The sequence below is a fragment of the Pelecanus crispus genome, chromosome 1 (assembly GCF_030463565.1).
Source record: "Pelecanus crispus isolate bPelCri1 chromosome 1, bPelCri1.pri, whole genome shotgun sequence".
Classification (NCBI taxonomy): domain Eukaryota; kingdom Metazoa; phylum Chordata; class Aves; order Pelecaniformes; family Pelecanidae; genus Pelecanus; species Pelecanus crispus.
In genome coordinates, this window is record NC_134643.1 from 158,421,185 (window position 1) to 158,437,002 (window position 15,818).

General features: G+C 42.0%; 1 protein-coding gene across 1 annotated transcript in view; it reads left to right on the forward strand.

Moving 5' to 3' along the window:
* The window catches only part of RASA3 (RAS p21 protein activator 3), a 142,027-nt gene that overhangs the window by 79,595 nt on the left and 46,614 nt on the right, over positions 1–15,818 (forward strand). Inside the window, exon 5 of the mRNA XM_075727066.1 lies at positions 866–942. Coding sequence (XP_075583181.1) covers positions 866–942 — 77 coding nt within the window. The remainder of the gene's footprint in view (positions 1–865; positions 943–15,818) is intronic.

The following is a 15,818-nucleotide window of genomic DNA, read 5'->3' on the forward strand; positions in this document are numbered from 1 at the left end:
CCCACGTTAGAGCTCTGACTAACTAGCAGGGTGGATTTTAGGGTCCTTTGGTAAAAAGGGTAGAGGGGAGGTGGTTATGAAGGTGAATGACTCAATTTTGGCCACGATGATTTGCAGAAGATGATTGGGCAGTGCTGGCATGTCAGAATAGGTCAATAACAAAATGTATTTTGCATCTATTATATATACACTGTAAGAGTGGTGCTGAGTCTTTGCCAGTGGGAGTGGATGCTCATGTTTTGAAATGAAATAGAGTTAGTATGAGGAATGCAGTTTGTATTCATGATTGCCTTTACTTTCTAAGCATATTTGAGCATAACATCTTGGCCCAAGTCATAATAAAGTTAATGTGATGGTAAGGAGTTGAAGACTCAGTAATAGTAGATGCTATGAATACTAGCAACATGGTTAAACTTTTTTTTTATTTGCCCAATGTAGTTTTACTGATACTTGTCTCACAGTTTATATTATTTCATAATTTTTATTCTTCTAATGTTTAAAACATGTAGGTGTTCATTTATAACACACTGCTGTAGTATCTTTTCAATGATTGTGTTGCAGATCTTTGCTTAATATTTAAAATGCTAAATATAGATAAAGCTCCAACACATTATTTTTGTGTCAGACCACAGACAGTCCGTATCCCTCAGTTTGTAAAACATACAAAGATAGTGGTGGGAATTATGCACTGAAATTTAGTGAAATGGCTACTAATCAACTAAGGTTGAAATACCTTAACTATACAGCTATTACTTAATCTTTAAACTTCTCCTGGAATTATTTGCATTAACTGACTTGCTTTAAGTTGGAATGGTGTGCTACGCATAAAACTGACTTTTCCTATGGTGTTTTTGATGTGTTTCAGGGGAAGGTCCACCTCGAGCTGAGACTGAGTGAAGTCATAACAGACACTGGTGTCGTCTGCCATAAGCTTGCAACACGGTAGGATTTGAAATGTAACTGCAGAGTTATGAGAAACGCACTGATTATAGATAGTGTGCAATGCTTCATTTAAAAATAGTTGGAGGAATCAAAACATTGATTGGACATTGAATGTTCTTAAACAGGGATATTGTTATGAATTTAGAGGATGTGAGATTTTTTCATTTTCTCTTCTTCTCTCCACATAATTTACATAATTTTCTTCCTGATAGTTTTAAATGTTAATAAATCACTTATCCAATTTAATCGTGGCATAAATACTAAAAAGACATCAAAGGATAATATTAATGTCCTTCTGATTTGCATTAAGGACCTTACCAGCTAAGCAAATTTGTAGCACAACTTGTGTGGTGACAAGAGTGTTACAGAGCTGACTTAACAAACAAAAGCCTGCAATCGGTTATTTAAGCAGTCTCAGAATCAGCCATTCAATCTCATTCAAACAAACTGAAACCTGGAAGCCACAGGACTCGGATAGAATTCAAGATTTTGCCTTCCTCTGAGGAGGAGTCTGGAAGGCCATTGTTCTCTGACCACACCAGAGCCTTTCAGGTGGCTATTTCAGGAGCAGTGGCAGAGCTGGTTGGCTTCTGTCACGAGTCTGCTTTGTATTCTCTGGCAGAAAACTGGAGTGTTGGCATCATACACTTCTACCTATTTGGCAATTGTGTCAATAGAAAAAAATACTCTGCTAGGAAAGTTCTGACCAGCCCTATTTTCAGACCAGTATTTGACATCATTTTGTTACTGCCTTTGCTAAGGCTTTGTTAATAAGCTGTCATGGTAGTCTTTACATCTAGGACCTGTTAACAAAATGCAGGTGAGCCATGTGGTTGACCTGCATCCTTCTAGACACACTGTTGATATGAGGATGTGCTGGTGTATGTGATATTGCATGCCTCTGCATGTACCCTCTAGCCATCCAGGCCCTACCAGAGCTCTGCGAGTAAGTACGTTTGAAATCTTTCTCTCCAGAGTCTGCTGTGATGAGGCAGGGTGAATAACAGACGTAGTCTGGTGGAAGTTGCTGTGTAGGCTGTGAGCTCCAGTGAACTTACTAACCAAGGCACAATGCCACTGGAACACAGCTGTACCTCTTCCAGAACAACAGTTCCTATGTTAGTATAGCTGTGCACCACCTGGAAGGCCCAGCCTTCCTTTACTACCTGCGGACTTTCATTGTGTCATTTTTCCATTGTGCCATTTGAATGTGACCGAGTGACGATGATCGCACACATTCTGAGAAACCAGGGTTTAAACCTGCATCTGCCAAGTCCTAGGCTGGCATCTTTTGTTGAAGTGTGTTGTATTGCTGTAGGTCCTAGGGCTTTGCAGGAGAGGGGGAAACAGAAGATGGGAAAAGGCAGTTTCTTGTCTTTCTACCCCACTGTATCTCTGCTGTGTGAGAGGGTATATATGTGTGGGACACACAGGATAGCGGGCTTACCACTAAGGTTCCACTGTCCTCAGAGCAGGCCTGGAGGATACTGTGCTTAGAGAGGGAAAAGGAGCACAGCTGTCCTGAGGACCAGATTTTTTTTTTTTTTTTTTTTTTGCTTTGGCTTTTCTGGAAGTGTAGTGCACTCTGTAGTGGTGTAATACAGCCACAAAGGCTTCTGTCCATATTCTTTGAACCCTAATTGTGGGTTAAGACCCTGTGATGCCTGGAACTCTGCAAACATAGATTAACTGGAACATCCTTCCACTCTCACCCTAGTCTGTTCTGAATAGTTAGGTGGTATACTGAAAGACCTTCAGAAGTGTTTGCCTCACTTTGTTTTGTTCTGAGAGACTGTGCCATGCCACAGCCAGCTTTCTTTTAAAGGTTCTGTCTTCAGTTAAATGAGACCTGGTAACATTATAATACCAATGGATATTTCAGTGAAATTCCTGAAATGCTAGATATAGGTATATGAAAAGGTCCTTCTTAACGTGTAATACGTGCAGCTTCTTGCTTCATGAAAAGCAGCAAGTCATTGACAGCTTTAACAGCATAGTAGCGTGCAGCATGTTTTTCTACCTTTCTATTCATTTGCCCAGACAGGTTTTAAATCTTTATTCAAATTTTTGCCTATATGGCCTTGATTTGAAGACTATTTCATTCACTGTCTAACAGTGCAGAGAAAATACTTAGATTGGCTTGTGAAGCATTCTGTAACTGTGATTTGCAAGGTATTGTTCAGTAAATACAACGTATTAGCTGAAATGTGTAGAAAAATCCTGAGGTTTTAACCACTGAATCATAATGTTCAGAGTTCATCTTGATTTAAATCCAGCCCTTGGCTCTTAGAAACAAAACTTGAAAATCAGAGCCCAAGCAAGCTTTTGTTTGCTGAAGCCATCTTTTCCCATTGTTGTCTTCTCCTCTGTAGCTGACCTGGGCACTCTGGCTGGTTTCCACAGCTATTTGTTGTTTGAGTGGTAAGTAAGCTTAGCAGTTTAGATAAGGGAATTGGGAAATAAAAATATTTCTAGAGTATGTAGTTCCATTGGTGCAGGTTTTCATGGCAATGTGTCTTATGAGTGAGAAAGAGAAAAGGAATGATGAAGAAAAAGAAAGGGGAATGATTACATCAGGGGGAAAAAAAAAAAAAGCACTTTATAATGTAGTACAGCATTTTCTTCATGCTACACTGTTTGCTTTAGGAAGGTATACAGCAAATTGCAGCTCTGAACATTTTTCCACGTGATCTGAAATCTCGTTCGGGTTTGTTCGTAGATAGTTTGGTTATAGTGCTTAGGCGTGTAAGAAAAGAGTGCGGTAATTAAGCAATGCTCGACTGAATGTCTGTGTAACCAAAATTTGCCAGTGGGAAGAGCAGCAAAGGTAGGGGATGCAGAACCTTTGTTATAGGTGGTTCATGAGTGAAAAGCAGAGACTGGGTGTAGTAGGGGAGTGCAGCTTCCCATTGAGTTTTGCGACGATAACTGCTTTTCTTGTGGACAGTTCATAAATTTGTTGCAGTGAGCAACTAAGACGAGGATCTAAAACCATGAGCAAGAACCTAGAATCATTCAATCTTAAAAACAGACCGTTCTGATGAATCTAACGTTTGTCTTGTAAACTTCCTTGACTTCCTTTTTTTTTAAGTTTAAAATATTTTAATTTTTTTTTTTTTTAAATGGAGCTCTTAGCTGCAAAGATAAACGCTACCCTGCAAATGCCTCGCAGATATAACTGGTTAAACAGTTCAGGTTTGCAAGGAGAACAAAAGCTGCTTCCAGTGGGCAGCTGTTTAAAAATACCTTAGAGACGCAAGCTTTTTTAAGCCCCAGAATAGTGCTTGTTTTCAAAGACACGTGTGCAGGCTGAATGATGATTAGGCCTAATTACAAAACTTTTTTACCTATCTAGAAAATAAAGAAAGATCAGTTTTCTTATGAGCTTACTTATAGGTCTTCACCAGTGTGCCTTCTGAACCTGGGCATATTGTTGCCACCTCTGCATTCCAGAAAGCCTCGAAAGCAGCTGGGGCCTTGCTGAGCCAGCATGCAGTCCCTTGGAGCGCACTGTGAACAGTCAGCTGGACGGGTGGTTGGGAAAATTCATCTGAATGGAAGGGCAAATTAAAATTGTTAAGTCCTGAGCTCGTGAACATTTAGTAGTAGATTATTTCAAAATGCAAAAGGCATGTGAGCTTCCTTAGCCTCTGCAGAAGAAGCAAAAAAATCAGTTTAAAAACTGTTACCTAATAGCTTCTCCTTAGGAAGCATTCAATACTTTCATTTAGCCCAAAACCACTAAGCTGTTGTGCTTCATCAGAGCCCTTCAGAGGCCCTAGTCTCTGCCAGCTGTTAAAGCACAGTCTCCTGGACTGAATCTCTGTAAAAGAGATTATAAGGAGAAGCATTAGTGGATTTAAAAGTTACATTGACAGTACAGATGCAGGCACCACACTCGGACTTCTTGTGTCCTCCAGTGGCTCCTGCTGTCATCCTCTGTAAGAACCACAGCTCTCACTTTTGCATCCTTCTTCTGGGAACACTTTGCTACTTGTGGGGTCCCTGTGCGGAACTACTGTGAAACCTGATGGTCCTAGTGACTGGCCTGGGCACAGTTGTCAGCTGGGTCTCCATAAGTCTCTCATATCCCTTTTACAGGAGCTGGGATGCAGGCTCTTGATGTGTCGTGTGTTCATCTCATACAGAGAGAGCAGACCTCCAGCCTGCTGAGCACAGACCTTTGCCCAAGTGCTTGTCTGATAAAAAACAACACGTATGGACTTTGTGGCCTGGTACCTTCTTGAGTACACTCAACAGGCATGTGCAGGTCACCCAGGGGATCAGGCCCAGCCAGCATGGGTTCATGAAAGGCAGGTCCTGCTTGACCAGCCTGATCTCCTTTTATGACCTGGTGACCCACCTGGTGGATGAGGGAAAGGCTGTGGATGTCATCTACCTGGACTTCAGTAAAGCCTTTGACACCGTCTCCCACAGCATTCTCCTAAGGAAGCTGGCAGCTCATGGCTTGGATGGGCGTAGTCTTCACTGGGTAAAAAACTGGTTGGGTGGCCGAGCCCAGAGAGTAGTGGTGAATGGAGTTAAGTCCAGTTGGCAACCAGTCACGAGCGGTGTTCCTCAGGGCTCAGTTTTGGGGCCAATCTTGTTTAATACCTTTATCAACGATCTGGATGAGGGGATTGAGTGCACCCTCAGCAAATTTGCAGATGACACCAAACTGGGTGGGAGTGTCGATCTGCTCGAGGGTAGGAAGGCCCTGCAGAGGGACCTGGACAGGCTGGACTGATGGGCCGAGGCCAACTGTATGAGGTTCAACGAGGCCAAGTGCTGGGTCCTGCACTTGGGTCACAACAACCCCATGCAACGCTACAGGCTTAGGGAAGAGTGGCTGGAAAGCTGCCTGGCCGAAAAGGACCTGGGGGTGTTGGTTGACAGCCAGCTGAACATGAGCCAGCAGTGTGCCCAGGTGGCCAAGAAGGCCAACAGCATCCTGGCCTGTATCAGGAATGGTGTGGCCAGCAGGAGCAGGGAGGTGATTGTCCCCCTGTACTCGGCACTGGTGAGGCCGCACCTGGAATACTGTGTCCAGGTTTGGGCCCCTCAATACAAGAAGGACATTGAGGTGCTGGAGCGTGTCCAGAGAAGGGCAACAAAGCTGGTGAAGGGTCTGGAGCACAGGCCTTATGAGGAGCGGCTGAGGGAACTGGGGTTGTTTAGCCTGGAGAAGAGGAGGCTGAGGGAAGACCTTATCGCTCTCTACAGCTACCTGAAAGGAGGTTGTAGTGAGGTGGGTGTTGGTCTCTTCTCCCAAGTAACAAGCAACAGGACGAGAGGAAATGGGCTCAAGCTGCGCCAGGGGAGGTTTAGATTGGATATTAGGAAAAATTTCTTCACACAGAAAGGGTAGTCAAGCCTTGGAACAGGCTGCCCAGAGAGGTGGTGGAGTCACCATCCCTGGAAGTGTTCAAAAAACGGGTAGACATGGCACTTTGGGACATGGTTTAGTGGTCATGGTGGTGTTGGGTTGATGGTTGGACTGATGATCTTAGGGGTCCTTTCCAACCTTAATGATTCTATTCTAGTTTTACTCTCATTAAGAAATAATCCATCCACGAAGCCAGGAAACATGAAATTGCTACTCTACCCTGAATTGGTTTAGCGGTGGACTTGGTAGTGTTAGGTTAATGGTTGGACTGGATGATCTTGAAGGTCTTTTCCAACCAAAACAACTCTATGATTCTATGATTCATGTAACTGCATTTGTACTAACTACTGTTGTGCCACGTAGTGACTCATCTTGAGTGCTAGGAAAAAGGAAGTGTTATTCAGTAGGTTCTGGCTTCTCCCCTCTCTGTCCTTCACTCACAAAAGTTCTCATGTTGTCCTCTTCCATGCTCTTCACAGCCACAGCCTTCCTGGCCTTCTGTGCAATCAGCCGCTGCTTGTTGTGGCTACCAACATCTGGCCTCACCTTCCTTTGGCTGTAAAGTGAGGGCCATCTCTTGTTTGTCAAGTGGTTTGTCCCCTGCCAGAAATCTGTCTGTAATTTTATGAACGTTTTAAGATACTAAGGCCATGGAAAGAAGTGGTCAAGACTTTCCCATGCTTCCTGCTGCTTATGTTCATACCCACCCCTTTGTGCTGACACATGGCTCCTGGCAGCTGCTTGAGTGATGGTGTATTTTTATTTTTTTCCCCTCATTTTTTGAGCCAAATCAGGCCTTAATCCTGTGCATCCTAGAAACTGCACTATTCTTTTTCTGTAATGCAGAGGAAGGAAAATGAGCAGCAGGGACCAGGGAAGGATGCTCTTTCTGCAGCCATGCCAGGTTGAAGTGTTTGAACTAAGTCATGAACCAAGTGTGTGTACCCATATTCCATGAATACATGTGAAAAACAATGACATGTGCTTCTTCCTAAATTTTTTCTGAGCCACCACTTTCCACATACAGCTACCCTTCCTGCTTCACAACAGATGTACTCGTAAAGGAGCCCTAGACCTTTTGTAAACCTTTCCCCGCCATCTTTAGAGCAATTCTGTGCTGCACATTTGTTTGGCACAAAAAGGGGGTTCCCTGGAAGCTTTAAGGCCTCTGGGCCAGTTCAGACAACATTCTCTTATCTCGCAGGGCAACATAGGCTAGGATCAGCAGATACATGCATTTGTATTTATTTAATAAAGATGAGGGCTCCTGTAGATAGCTTTGTAGAAAGCCGTAGACTTCGCTGTGGTTACGCTACCAGAGGCAACATTTAGAAGCAGTGTTCTGTATTTAGCAAGATGACATCTGACTTCCAGCATGCCTGAAGGAACAGGCCACTGAACTCCTGCTGAAAGTCAGCGTGAGCTGGGAGCCTGGCTCCCTGATCTTCCTTTGAGAATTCCAGCATGTGTATGTAATTAGTCACATTTAAATGTCTGTATTTATTCAGTGTCCCCAGCTGCTCCTTCAAGTGTTGTCTTATGTCTTGTCTCTTAGGTTTAAAAAAGCTTGGAAACATCTTCTTTGGAGGGCTCCCCCCTGCTCCTTTTATTCCATTCCCCCCCCCCCCCCCCCGCCCCCCGCCAAATCTATGTAGCTAAAGAATAATGTATGCGGTTTAGTAGCTGCTGCTGTCTTCCATATGTAGTAACACAGTTTTCCAGTAAGCGATTCATGAGTCTACAAATGCATTAGCAATGCTGAAATTTTGTTTGATAAATGAAGCATTTGTAGCTCTGGTGTGGGAAACGTGGCTGCTTTGCAGTAATTTATGAATTTTGCCATGCAACTTTCTTGAGAGCTTTACAAGATGTATTCTGACCATGTGGAACAAAGTTAAATGGGCTGTTTGCAAAAGCACGCAGGAAAGGAAACAATAAGTAGATATGACATCCCTAAGATAAACCCTTCAGGGGTCATTAAGAGAACAGTGACTGAGCTTTGGGCATTTAAGAGCCTTAAAAGCCCTTCTGAAGAGGAAGAGGGAGGTAAGGAGGAAGGTATCATTTGTCAAGTGTGGTTAAAGCAGAAGGTCTCTGTCTAGGGGTGGGACTGCTGGGACTCAGTGATGGTTCCCCAACCTTTTCTGCCATGTGAATAGAGCACAGAGCACGCAGCGGGCAGCATCTGACCTTCCTCTCTGATTGCTCACATGATAAATTTGAATTTCCTTATCCATCAGCTTTGCTGGAAAGTGGTGTGGGCAGCACATTGCTTGCAAGTTGGTAATCATTGCCCTAAATCAGTCATGACTTTATGTAACTTTAAAATTCTCTTATGCAGTCTGATGTTTCTAAGGTTAAGGTAAATGATGCTCCATTTTGAAGATTTAGAGGGTCAGCCTCTTATGTTTTGCTGGTCCTGAAGGGCAAAGCCCCGTATATCAAGTCTAGTCGGAAAGGCTGAGATAATGGCTATTCCTGCTTATGGATCAGCAATGTACATCCTAATCTAAGAGGAAAACATGGTCCTATCTTGTCTGGTGAAGGTTTGCTGTTGTCACCTGTGGTTGCATTTGGAGACACCTTGAAAAACTACAGGAGTGCAGCTAGCCCTTCAATCATGAGATCTATTTAAATGCTTTTGTGTAAAATTAAAACATACAGGCATCATCTTGGAGTCATCTGAGAATTTTCCTTTACTAACTGTTTCCTGCTTTTCTCATTTATGTTGGAGCTAGTTTACTTTGCTGTAGATAGCTATCTTCATCAGATCCCAGGAATGGGTAAAGAAACTGTCTAAAGGTTTGGATTAAAGAGAGAAATTGGAAATGTGTGGCTATATTGTATCTATGATGCTGAAGACCAAATTTTGTTGGCTTTCTGTTGTGGCTCTATCTCTGATGCTAAGAGTGGAAAGCCTGAGTCAGCAAAGTTCTAGATAATGCTTTTCTGTGCTGTTTTGTGATGTTGGTTTTTTTTCTGAATTTCATTTTAATGCAGAAAACACTAGGACCCATTACCTTGATGCAATTTTTAATCTCTCATAGTAATCCATTTTAATAGGTAGTGGTGGTGTTGGGTGGACTGTGGCTACTTGTCAGTGGTGTCGAGCAAGGTTTGCTCCTCTCTTGAGTGTGGTGTGCCATACTGTATTTTCCTTTTCCATATTAGAGGTGGTGTTCTGCAAAAAAGTCAACAGGAACCAGGAGGTGCTCCCTCATGGAGGCAGTGTGCTGATGACACTATTTTGTTACTATGTGAGGCAGCAGCACCCAGTCTCAGGCTCTTTATGGTATGTTGCTGTGGTGCAAGGCTGCAGCTCCTGTTGAGTCTGGAAGTAGCCTGTGGCCAGACCTGGCAGTGGGCGCTCTTCATGTGATGTTACGGCTCTCGGCACTCTGTCTACATTCAAAATGGGTCCCTGAGCCACCCTGCCTCTTGGGTTTGCTGCTTCCAAGTTAGAGAACATATGTTTATGTGTTGCTTTGAAGAAGTTTCTACCCTGTTGCAGAGACATACAGCATACAGCCAGCTTTGAACTCACTGCAGGGTCAAATGAAGCTTACTTTCCTGCCTGAAATACAAGCTGAATCAGTTGGGGGCCGGGGGGGGGCGGGGAGTGGTACTGCTGACTACAAGCAGGCCAGTTTAATGTATGAATCAATCAGGTCACCTCACAGTATTTTGAAAAATTTTTACTTCTGTTTGCTGCTCGTAGGGAATGCTAATGAGGGCATAAAGTGGTTTCAAGGCTTCATTTTCAATAAACTCGTGCATCCATTAAAGTGTGTCACAATCTCCTTTCTCTAGAGAGCATACCCTGCATCAAGCCGCACCTTTTTCTGCAGGATTGCATCTTGGTCATACTTTTAATCTTGTATGTGTTTCATAACAAACTGGTGGGGGAAAATTGCTCAGAGATTAAATTACATAGCACTGCATGATAAAAATACCAGATACTACAATACTGTTGGTTTTGGGGAGTAGGGAAGGGAGAAGGAGTGGATACATATCTCTGTCCAAGGCCTTAGGACAGTATATCAATTTTTTTTTTCTTCTCCTTTCCTCCCAGCTCTAGTAGCATTCAGGTTACACGGTCTGCTGTGTAAGTAGTTTTCTCCCCTTTGCTTCTCCATCCCCACCAAAACTTCTCTTGACTGTTTTGGAGCCTAAATCAAGTTTAAATTGCTCACTCTCCATCAAACCTCCCCATATCTATAAATACTATCTCCTGCTGCTGCCAGGTTTCTCACTAAATGAAGTTTCAGTTTCACCCTTCTTTGGGTTTGTATTCAGTGTTTCTTCAGTGCTTCTCTTCTGTTCATGAAATTCTTTGTTTACTCAAATCACAAACAAGTATCTTCTTATCTGTAATCCTAATCAAGAGCAACTTCTTCGATTAGACCCTTTGGCAGTAGTCCACCTCCAGCAGAACATGTTTTAAAGTGTTTGCCACTTTGAGATTGAATTGTCATCATGTGACACTCTGGAATACCTACAAAACTGAGTTTGTAATTCAAGACTGGAATGTAACTCTTCTAAATCAGTCTGTTTCAACAGTAAGTGCCACTGTTTAAATAACGTGAGGGCACTTCCTGTTTTACACAGGGTAAACATAGTCTGGGATTATAAATGGAGGCAAATTATTCAAGCATAAATCCTTTTGATAAATGTCTTTGAACTTCTAAATGTGCTTAAGGTTGCAGTGTTGGGGTAGTTTGGGGGCATTAAGAGAGCGTTCCTGTAGTATCCGTATTTGTAAGAGACACATGGATTTTAAGAATTGTGAATTGTTAGCACATTGGATATGCTGACAGTACCCCAAATGTCTGCAGTTTTTACTTCACTGATGTTCTTTAATGGTGATCAGCCAGAGCAGTTCAATTATGTTTGAGGTAGGGCCCTAGGAAAAAATTAGTTAGCTGCCTTGCAACATGACCTATATCAAAAGGCTCTTTGAAGTACATGGTATTTAGGATAATTCGAAAGTAAATTTATGTGCTGTTTCATTCTGAATGACTGTTGGAATTCCTACAGCTCTTGTGGCAGGCACCATCCAAAACCAATGCTGCTGAAGCTTCTAAAGGATCAGTGTGATGGGACACAACTTAGAAATTGCACTTTTCTCTGCAGTTTTTTTTATATATTGCTCCAAAAGCAACACTTGCCAAGGTAATATTTAAGTAGCAGAAGAAGGAACTGGGGACATCAAGGTATGATAGGAATAGAGGAAGCTGGAGGGTAAAAGGGGAAGTCGCGGGGTCCCAGGTGTTGAAGTTGGGGTTTTTCGCAAGTATAAGGAGAATGAAGACGTGGTACGCAATGCATAGGAAACGCCCTTCATTAACACTATTGTTCACAGAACTATTTGTTGAGAGGAAGTTATTGCAAGAAGTCTGACAGTGTATGTGGCAATAATGAGAAATTGTCTCTTTCGCTACTCCATCTGGATGAGCTAGAAATCATGTTCATGTTTCTGGGTACATTATTGTACTGGGAGCGCAACTGGTTATGTACCATGACCCAGTTCTTTCCAGAGTCCACAGTGCTAAAATCACCTGGTGTTCACTGTAGTCTCCCCTGCACTCCCCCGACCCCCACCCCTTCTTGGTGTAAACCTTTGACTTGGATGCCATTTTCTGGCATTTTCAGTAAGAGTTGATTGTGAAATCTTTCATCTGTGTTGCTAATTATGTATTTGTAACATACAAAGCACTTGTGAGTGGGAAAGATTAAAAGTCTTTTAATATACATTTTTAATTTAATAACACTTTGAGATCAGTCATTTTCACTGTCCCACTCTTTTCTTTCCCAGTGTACAAGGTAGTTTGCTAGTTCCTCCTTTAATCATTATGTTCTCTCAAATACAAAGAGAAAAGGGAAATATTTTGAAGGAAAATGCAAGATACCATTCTAAGAAGCACAGAAATTGGCAAGGAGGCTGTGCTTTTGGAGGCAGTAGTGTCTGCGATTAATTTTAACTCATTTTACAGTTGACTTGCTTACAAGCTGACAGTTTTTGTAATAATTTCATACAAGCTTCAAACAGAAGCAAGAATTCGGCTAGACTCTATACAGCTGCAGATGTACTGGCTGCACATGGCATTACCCTTTTAGTTGTTTGACAGTCACTGCCGTATTGTCCAGTTTCCTGCCCTGCTAGCCTAAACGTCATGTTGGTAAGAGGTGGCACAGTGCAATGGCCAGCTCTCACTATTTATGTTCTGTTAAGTCAAAGGCTACAGAGAGCTGCTGAACTGCTGGGTGCAGCCCTTTCCTCCCTGGGGACATCCAGTGGTGCTCTCTTCTCTACACAGACATTGGTTTTAACAAAATTTATAGAACTGGAGTATCTTTTGAGATCTCTACCACTCTTTCAAATTTTGTGGAAATCACCAATTGATTCAAAAAAATCATCAGTGGGAGATTGATGGCCAAAGGTAGAGAGAAAGCATTTTCTCATAAGCCTGTATCTTTAGGAGACCAGGCTAAAAAGGATGCTGTTAAACTCGTAAGGGTTCATAGAAGAGCTACGGGAAGAATTGAAGATCTGGCAAATGTGTCGCACAGTGAGTGAGTGTTTGATTTATGTAAGAAAAACTTAAAAGTGATGAAACCACAGTATCCATGATATTCAGAGGAGAGTCCTTCTGATTGTATGTTTACTTATTCTTACCACAGTGATACCCAATGGTTGGAAGCTAAAGGCTAATCTAGTGGGAAACAAGTAGTAAAACACTTTTTTTTTTGTCATGATCATTAATTGGTGAACAGTTTCCTGTAGAACTTTGTAAGGATATTTTAATCATTGTGGGTCCTTTGGGTTAAGCCTTGATTTCTTTCAAGATATGCTCTGGAAATGAAGTAGACATCCTGAACTTGTTGCACAACTTGGCTAGGTGAGAGCTTTCGTCACTGTCTTGAAAGAGGCCAGACTATGTGATCCCAACAATCCCTTTTGGTCCCAAGATATGAGGAGAAGCTTGATGCAAGTATGAACTGTTTGTGCAATAACTGGAATTATAAAGCTGATGTGGGCTACTAATTACAGCTGGTTATACCAGAACGCCTACCTGACCATGCCCTAATTTGCATCTTGTTTTTCCCGAAGAAGTTCTAAAGTGACAAGACACTAAAAACTTTTTTTTAAAGAGTGCTTACTTTGCATTGGTTTTTCATCACCAGGGATCTTGGTGCTGTACAAACTACAGTATAACCGCCACTTGGTGAAGCAGAGCCTTCTTTGGATGGGATATCGTAGGTTTTAGCTGAACCCAGGACATGATTGACCTTTCAGGGTAGAAAGTAAAATGGGACAGTGTGCCAGTGGAAACTGTTCACAATATGTGTAATGCTTTGCTCCTGGTAGGGTACCAAGTTTACTGTTCTGATGTGCTCTCATTGTGCAGGAAATCTCACCTGGTGCTTTATCCCATCCAACTGGTCGAGGTATTTAGTCTTCCATTAAAAGTCCGTGCCTTCATCTCCAGGCACCTTCTGGTTATTGCTCTGTGATGACTCAGTAGTAGGCTATCACTCATAAAAGTCTAAATCATTTAATGATTTGTTTGTTTGTTTTTCCTGAAACACTACTTATAAGACAGTATGCCTATACGTTTTTAGAGGAGAAAGCATCGGGCAGGATCATTCCATGTGGGTATTTTCCTAATGTCTTAAAAATTGTGGAGAGTCTTAGGAGTTGGTGCTTTACAGTTGTGGTGTTGCAGAGGATGATGCTTTATTAAGAAGGTTTCACTGCTAATGGAAGGTTTTGTCTGCAGAACCCACTTTCTTTGGTGTTTCCACAGAATGGCCCCAAAACATCCTTCCTGCAATTTGTGTATTACATTCACAGTGTGATCTTCTAGGCACAGAACGCTATAGCACGTCTCCAGGAGAGAGGTTCCCTTTCTCTGCTGAAACTTGTAAGGGAGAGGCTATAGCAGGAGCTAAGGACACCAACAGTCATGACAGTGTAGCCAGTACTGATAAGAAGGAAGGACAGCAATTGATCAATTAAAGTGTTACACTAGCTCTGAAAAGCTGCACGTGTATCGCCTTACATGTGAAATGTTTCAGTACCCACTTCAGTGATTTTAGCATCATCAAGTGTCACAATGAAGTAAGTGGCCTTGTAGGATCAGAGGAATGATTCAAAGTAGGCAAGTCACCCTCCTGTGACAGTTTTTTAAATGAATCGTTTATGAATCCTGTTTGATCTCTCCTCTTGCCAAGTCAGAGACATTGAGGAGGAATTTTCAGTTAATTTCATGGGCAAGTCTATTACAAAATGTGCTTTTTGATGCCTGTGATGTTTGTGCTTCTTGGAATGAGTGGCTCTGTTTGCCTTAGTGTAAAAAAATTTAGGTAAATGAAACTTAACAAGCCTCTGTATGTTGCTGTTTGGATAACTAAAGAAGACTCCACAGCTCTGCTTCCTGCCATTCACAAACTGGGTATATCTGAATGCTGATTTGGTTTGAACATTTCTTTACTTTGTTTTTTAACAAAATATAGTTTTGGGGGATATAATGCCTTGATTTTACTGTTAAATACCTGATACTGTGTGATTTTTATTTTTTTTTTTTTACCTCCCCTGCTTGATTACTGTGTTGTCTGTAATCACAGTGAGATATGTTAACATCTTTCTAGTTATGTAAATCTAGACAGCATCAAGTTATTAGTAGTATTTCTTGAATTCCAGTTGAAGAGCATTTTCATGTTAACTGTGACACAATTTGTATAACCTTAGCCCAGTTCTGTTACCAAAATGAATTCAGTGTGTCAGCATTACTTTGGGACTCAGTTGCCAACTTAACTGCCATCAGGTTTCAGTAGTGGTGGTGAATCAGCTTAATTTGAATTCCTTGATGAAAGTATTGCATGTGTAGGAAAGATCACTGCCCTTTAATAATAAGTATTGTTAATCAAGATCCCAAATTGTCTGATTATTCACATAGATGTAATCAAAAATTTTTCTGAGTTGTTTCAAGTTGTGTTTTTAAAGCATTAAAAGTTTTACCTACCTCACATGTGCCAAGGCATGCCCAATACAGAAGGTTGTAGCCTCCATGTAGTGTTTGAAGGCACCTTTGATTGATTGTTTTCTAGGTCCACAAATAATTACTTTTCTTTTTAAACTGTAAGCTCTTTTGCTTGTCTTCATTTAGAAGGGTGTATTTGCTACTATAATACATCTGATTAAATGTATCATGTGAGAATCTATGTGAAAGAGTCTTCAAGGATTTCTTTAGTACAGAAATCATTATACTTGGACGAGGTAGGGATGAGAACCACCTGGCTGGTGGTTTTCATTCTGTTGGTGCCATGGCTCTCGTTAAACCATCTCATTCCTGTGCCTTCCCTTCCTGTGTGCGCCCCGTGTCACCCAAAAGTTGTTGAGATTTGATCCAGACTCTCAGCTGATGCATTCCCTTGGCCCAAGAATTCTGGATTATTGTGCCCTGTGGTTCAAGTGTGTTGTGGCATG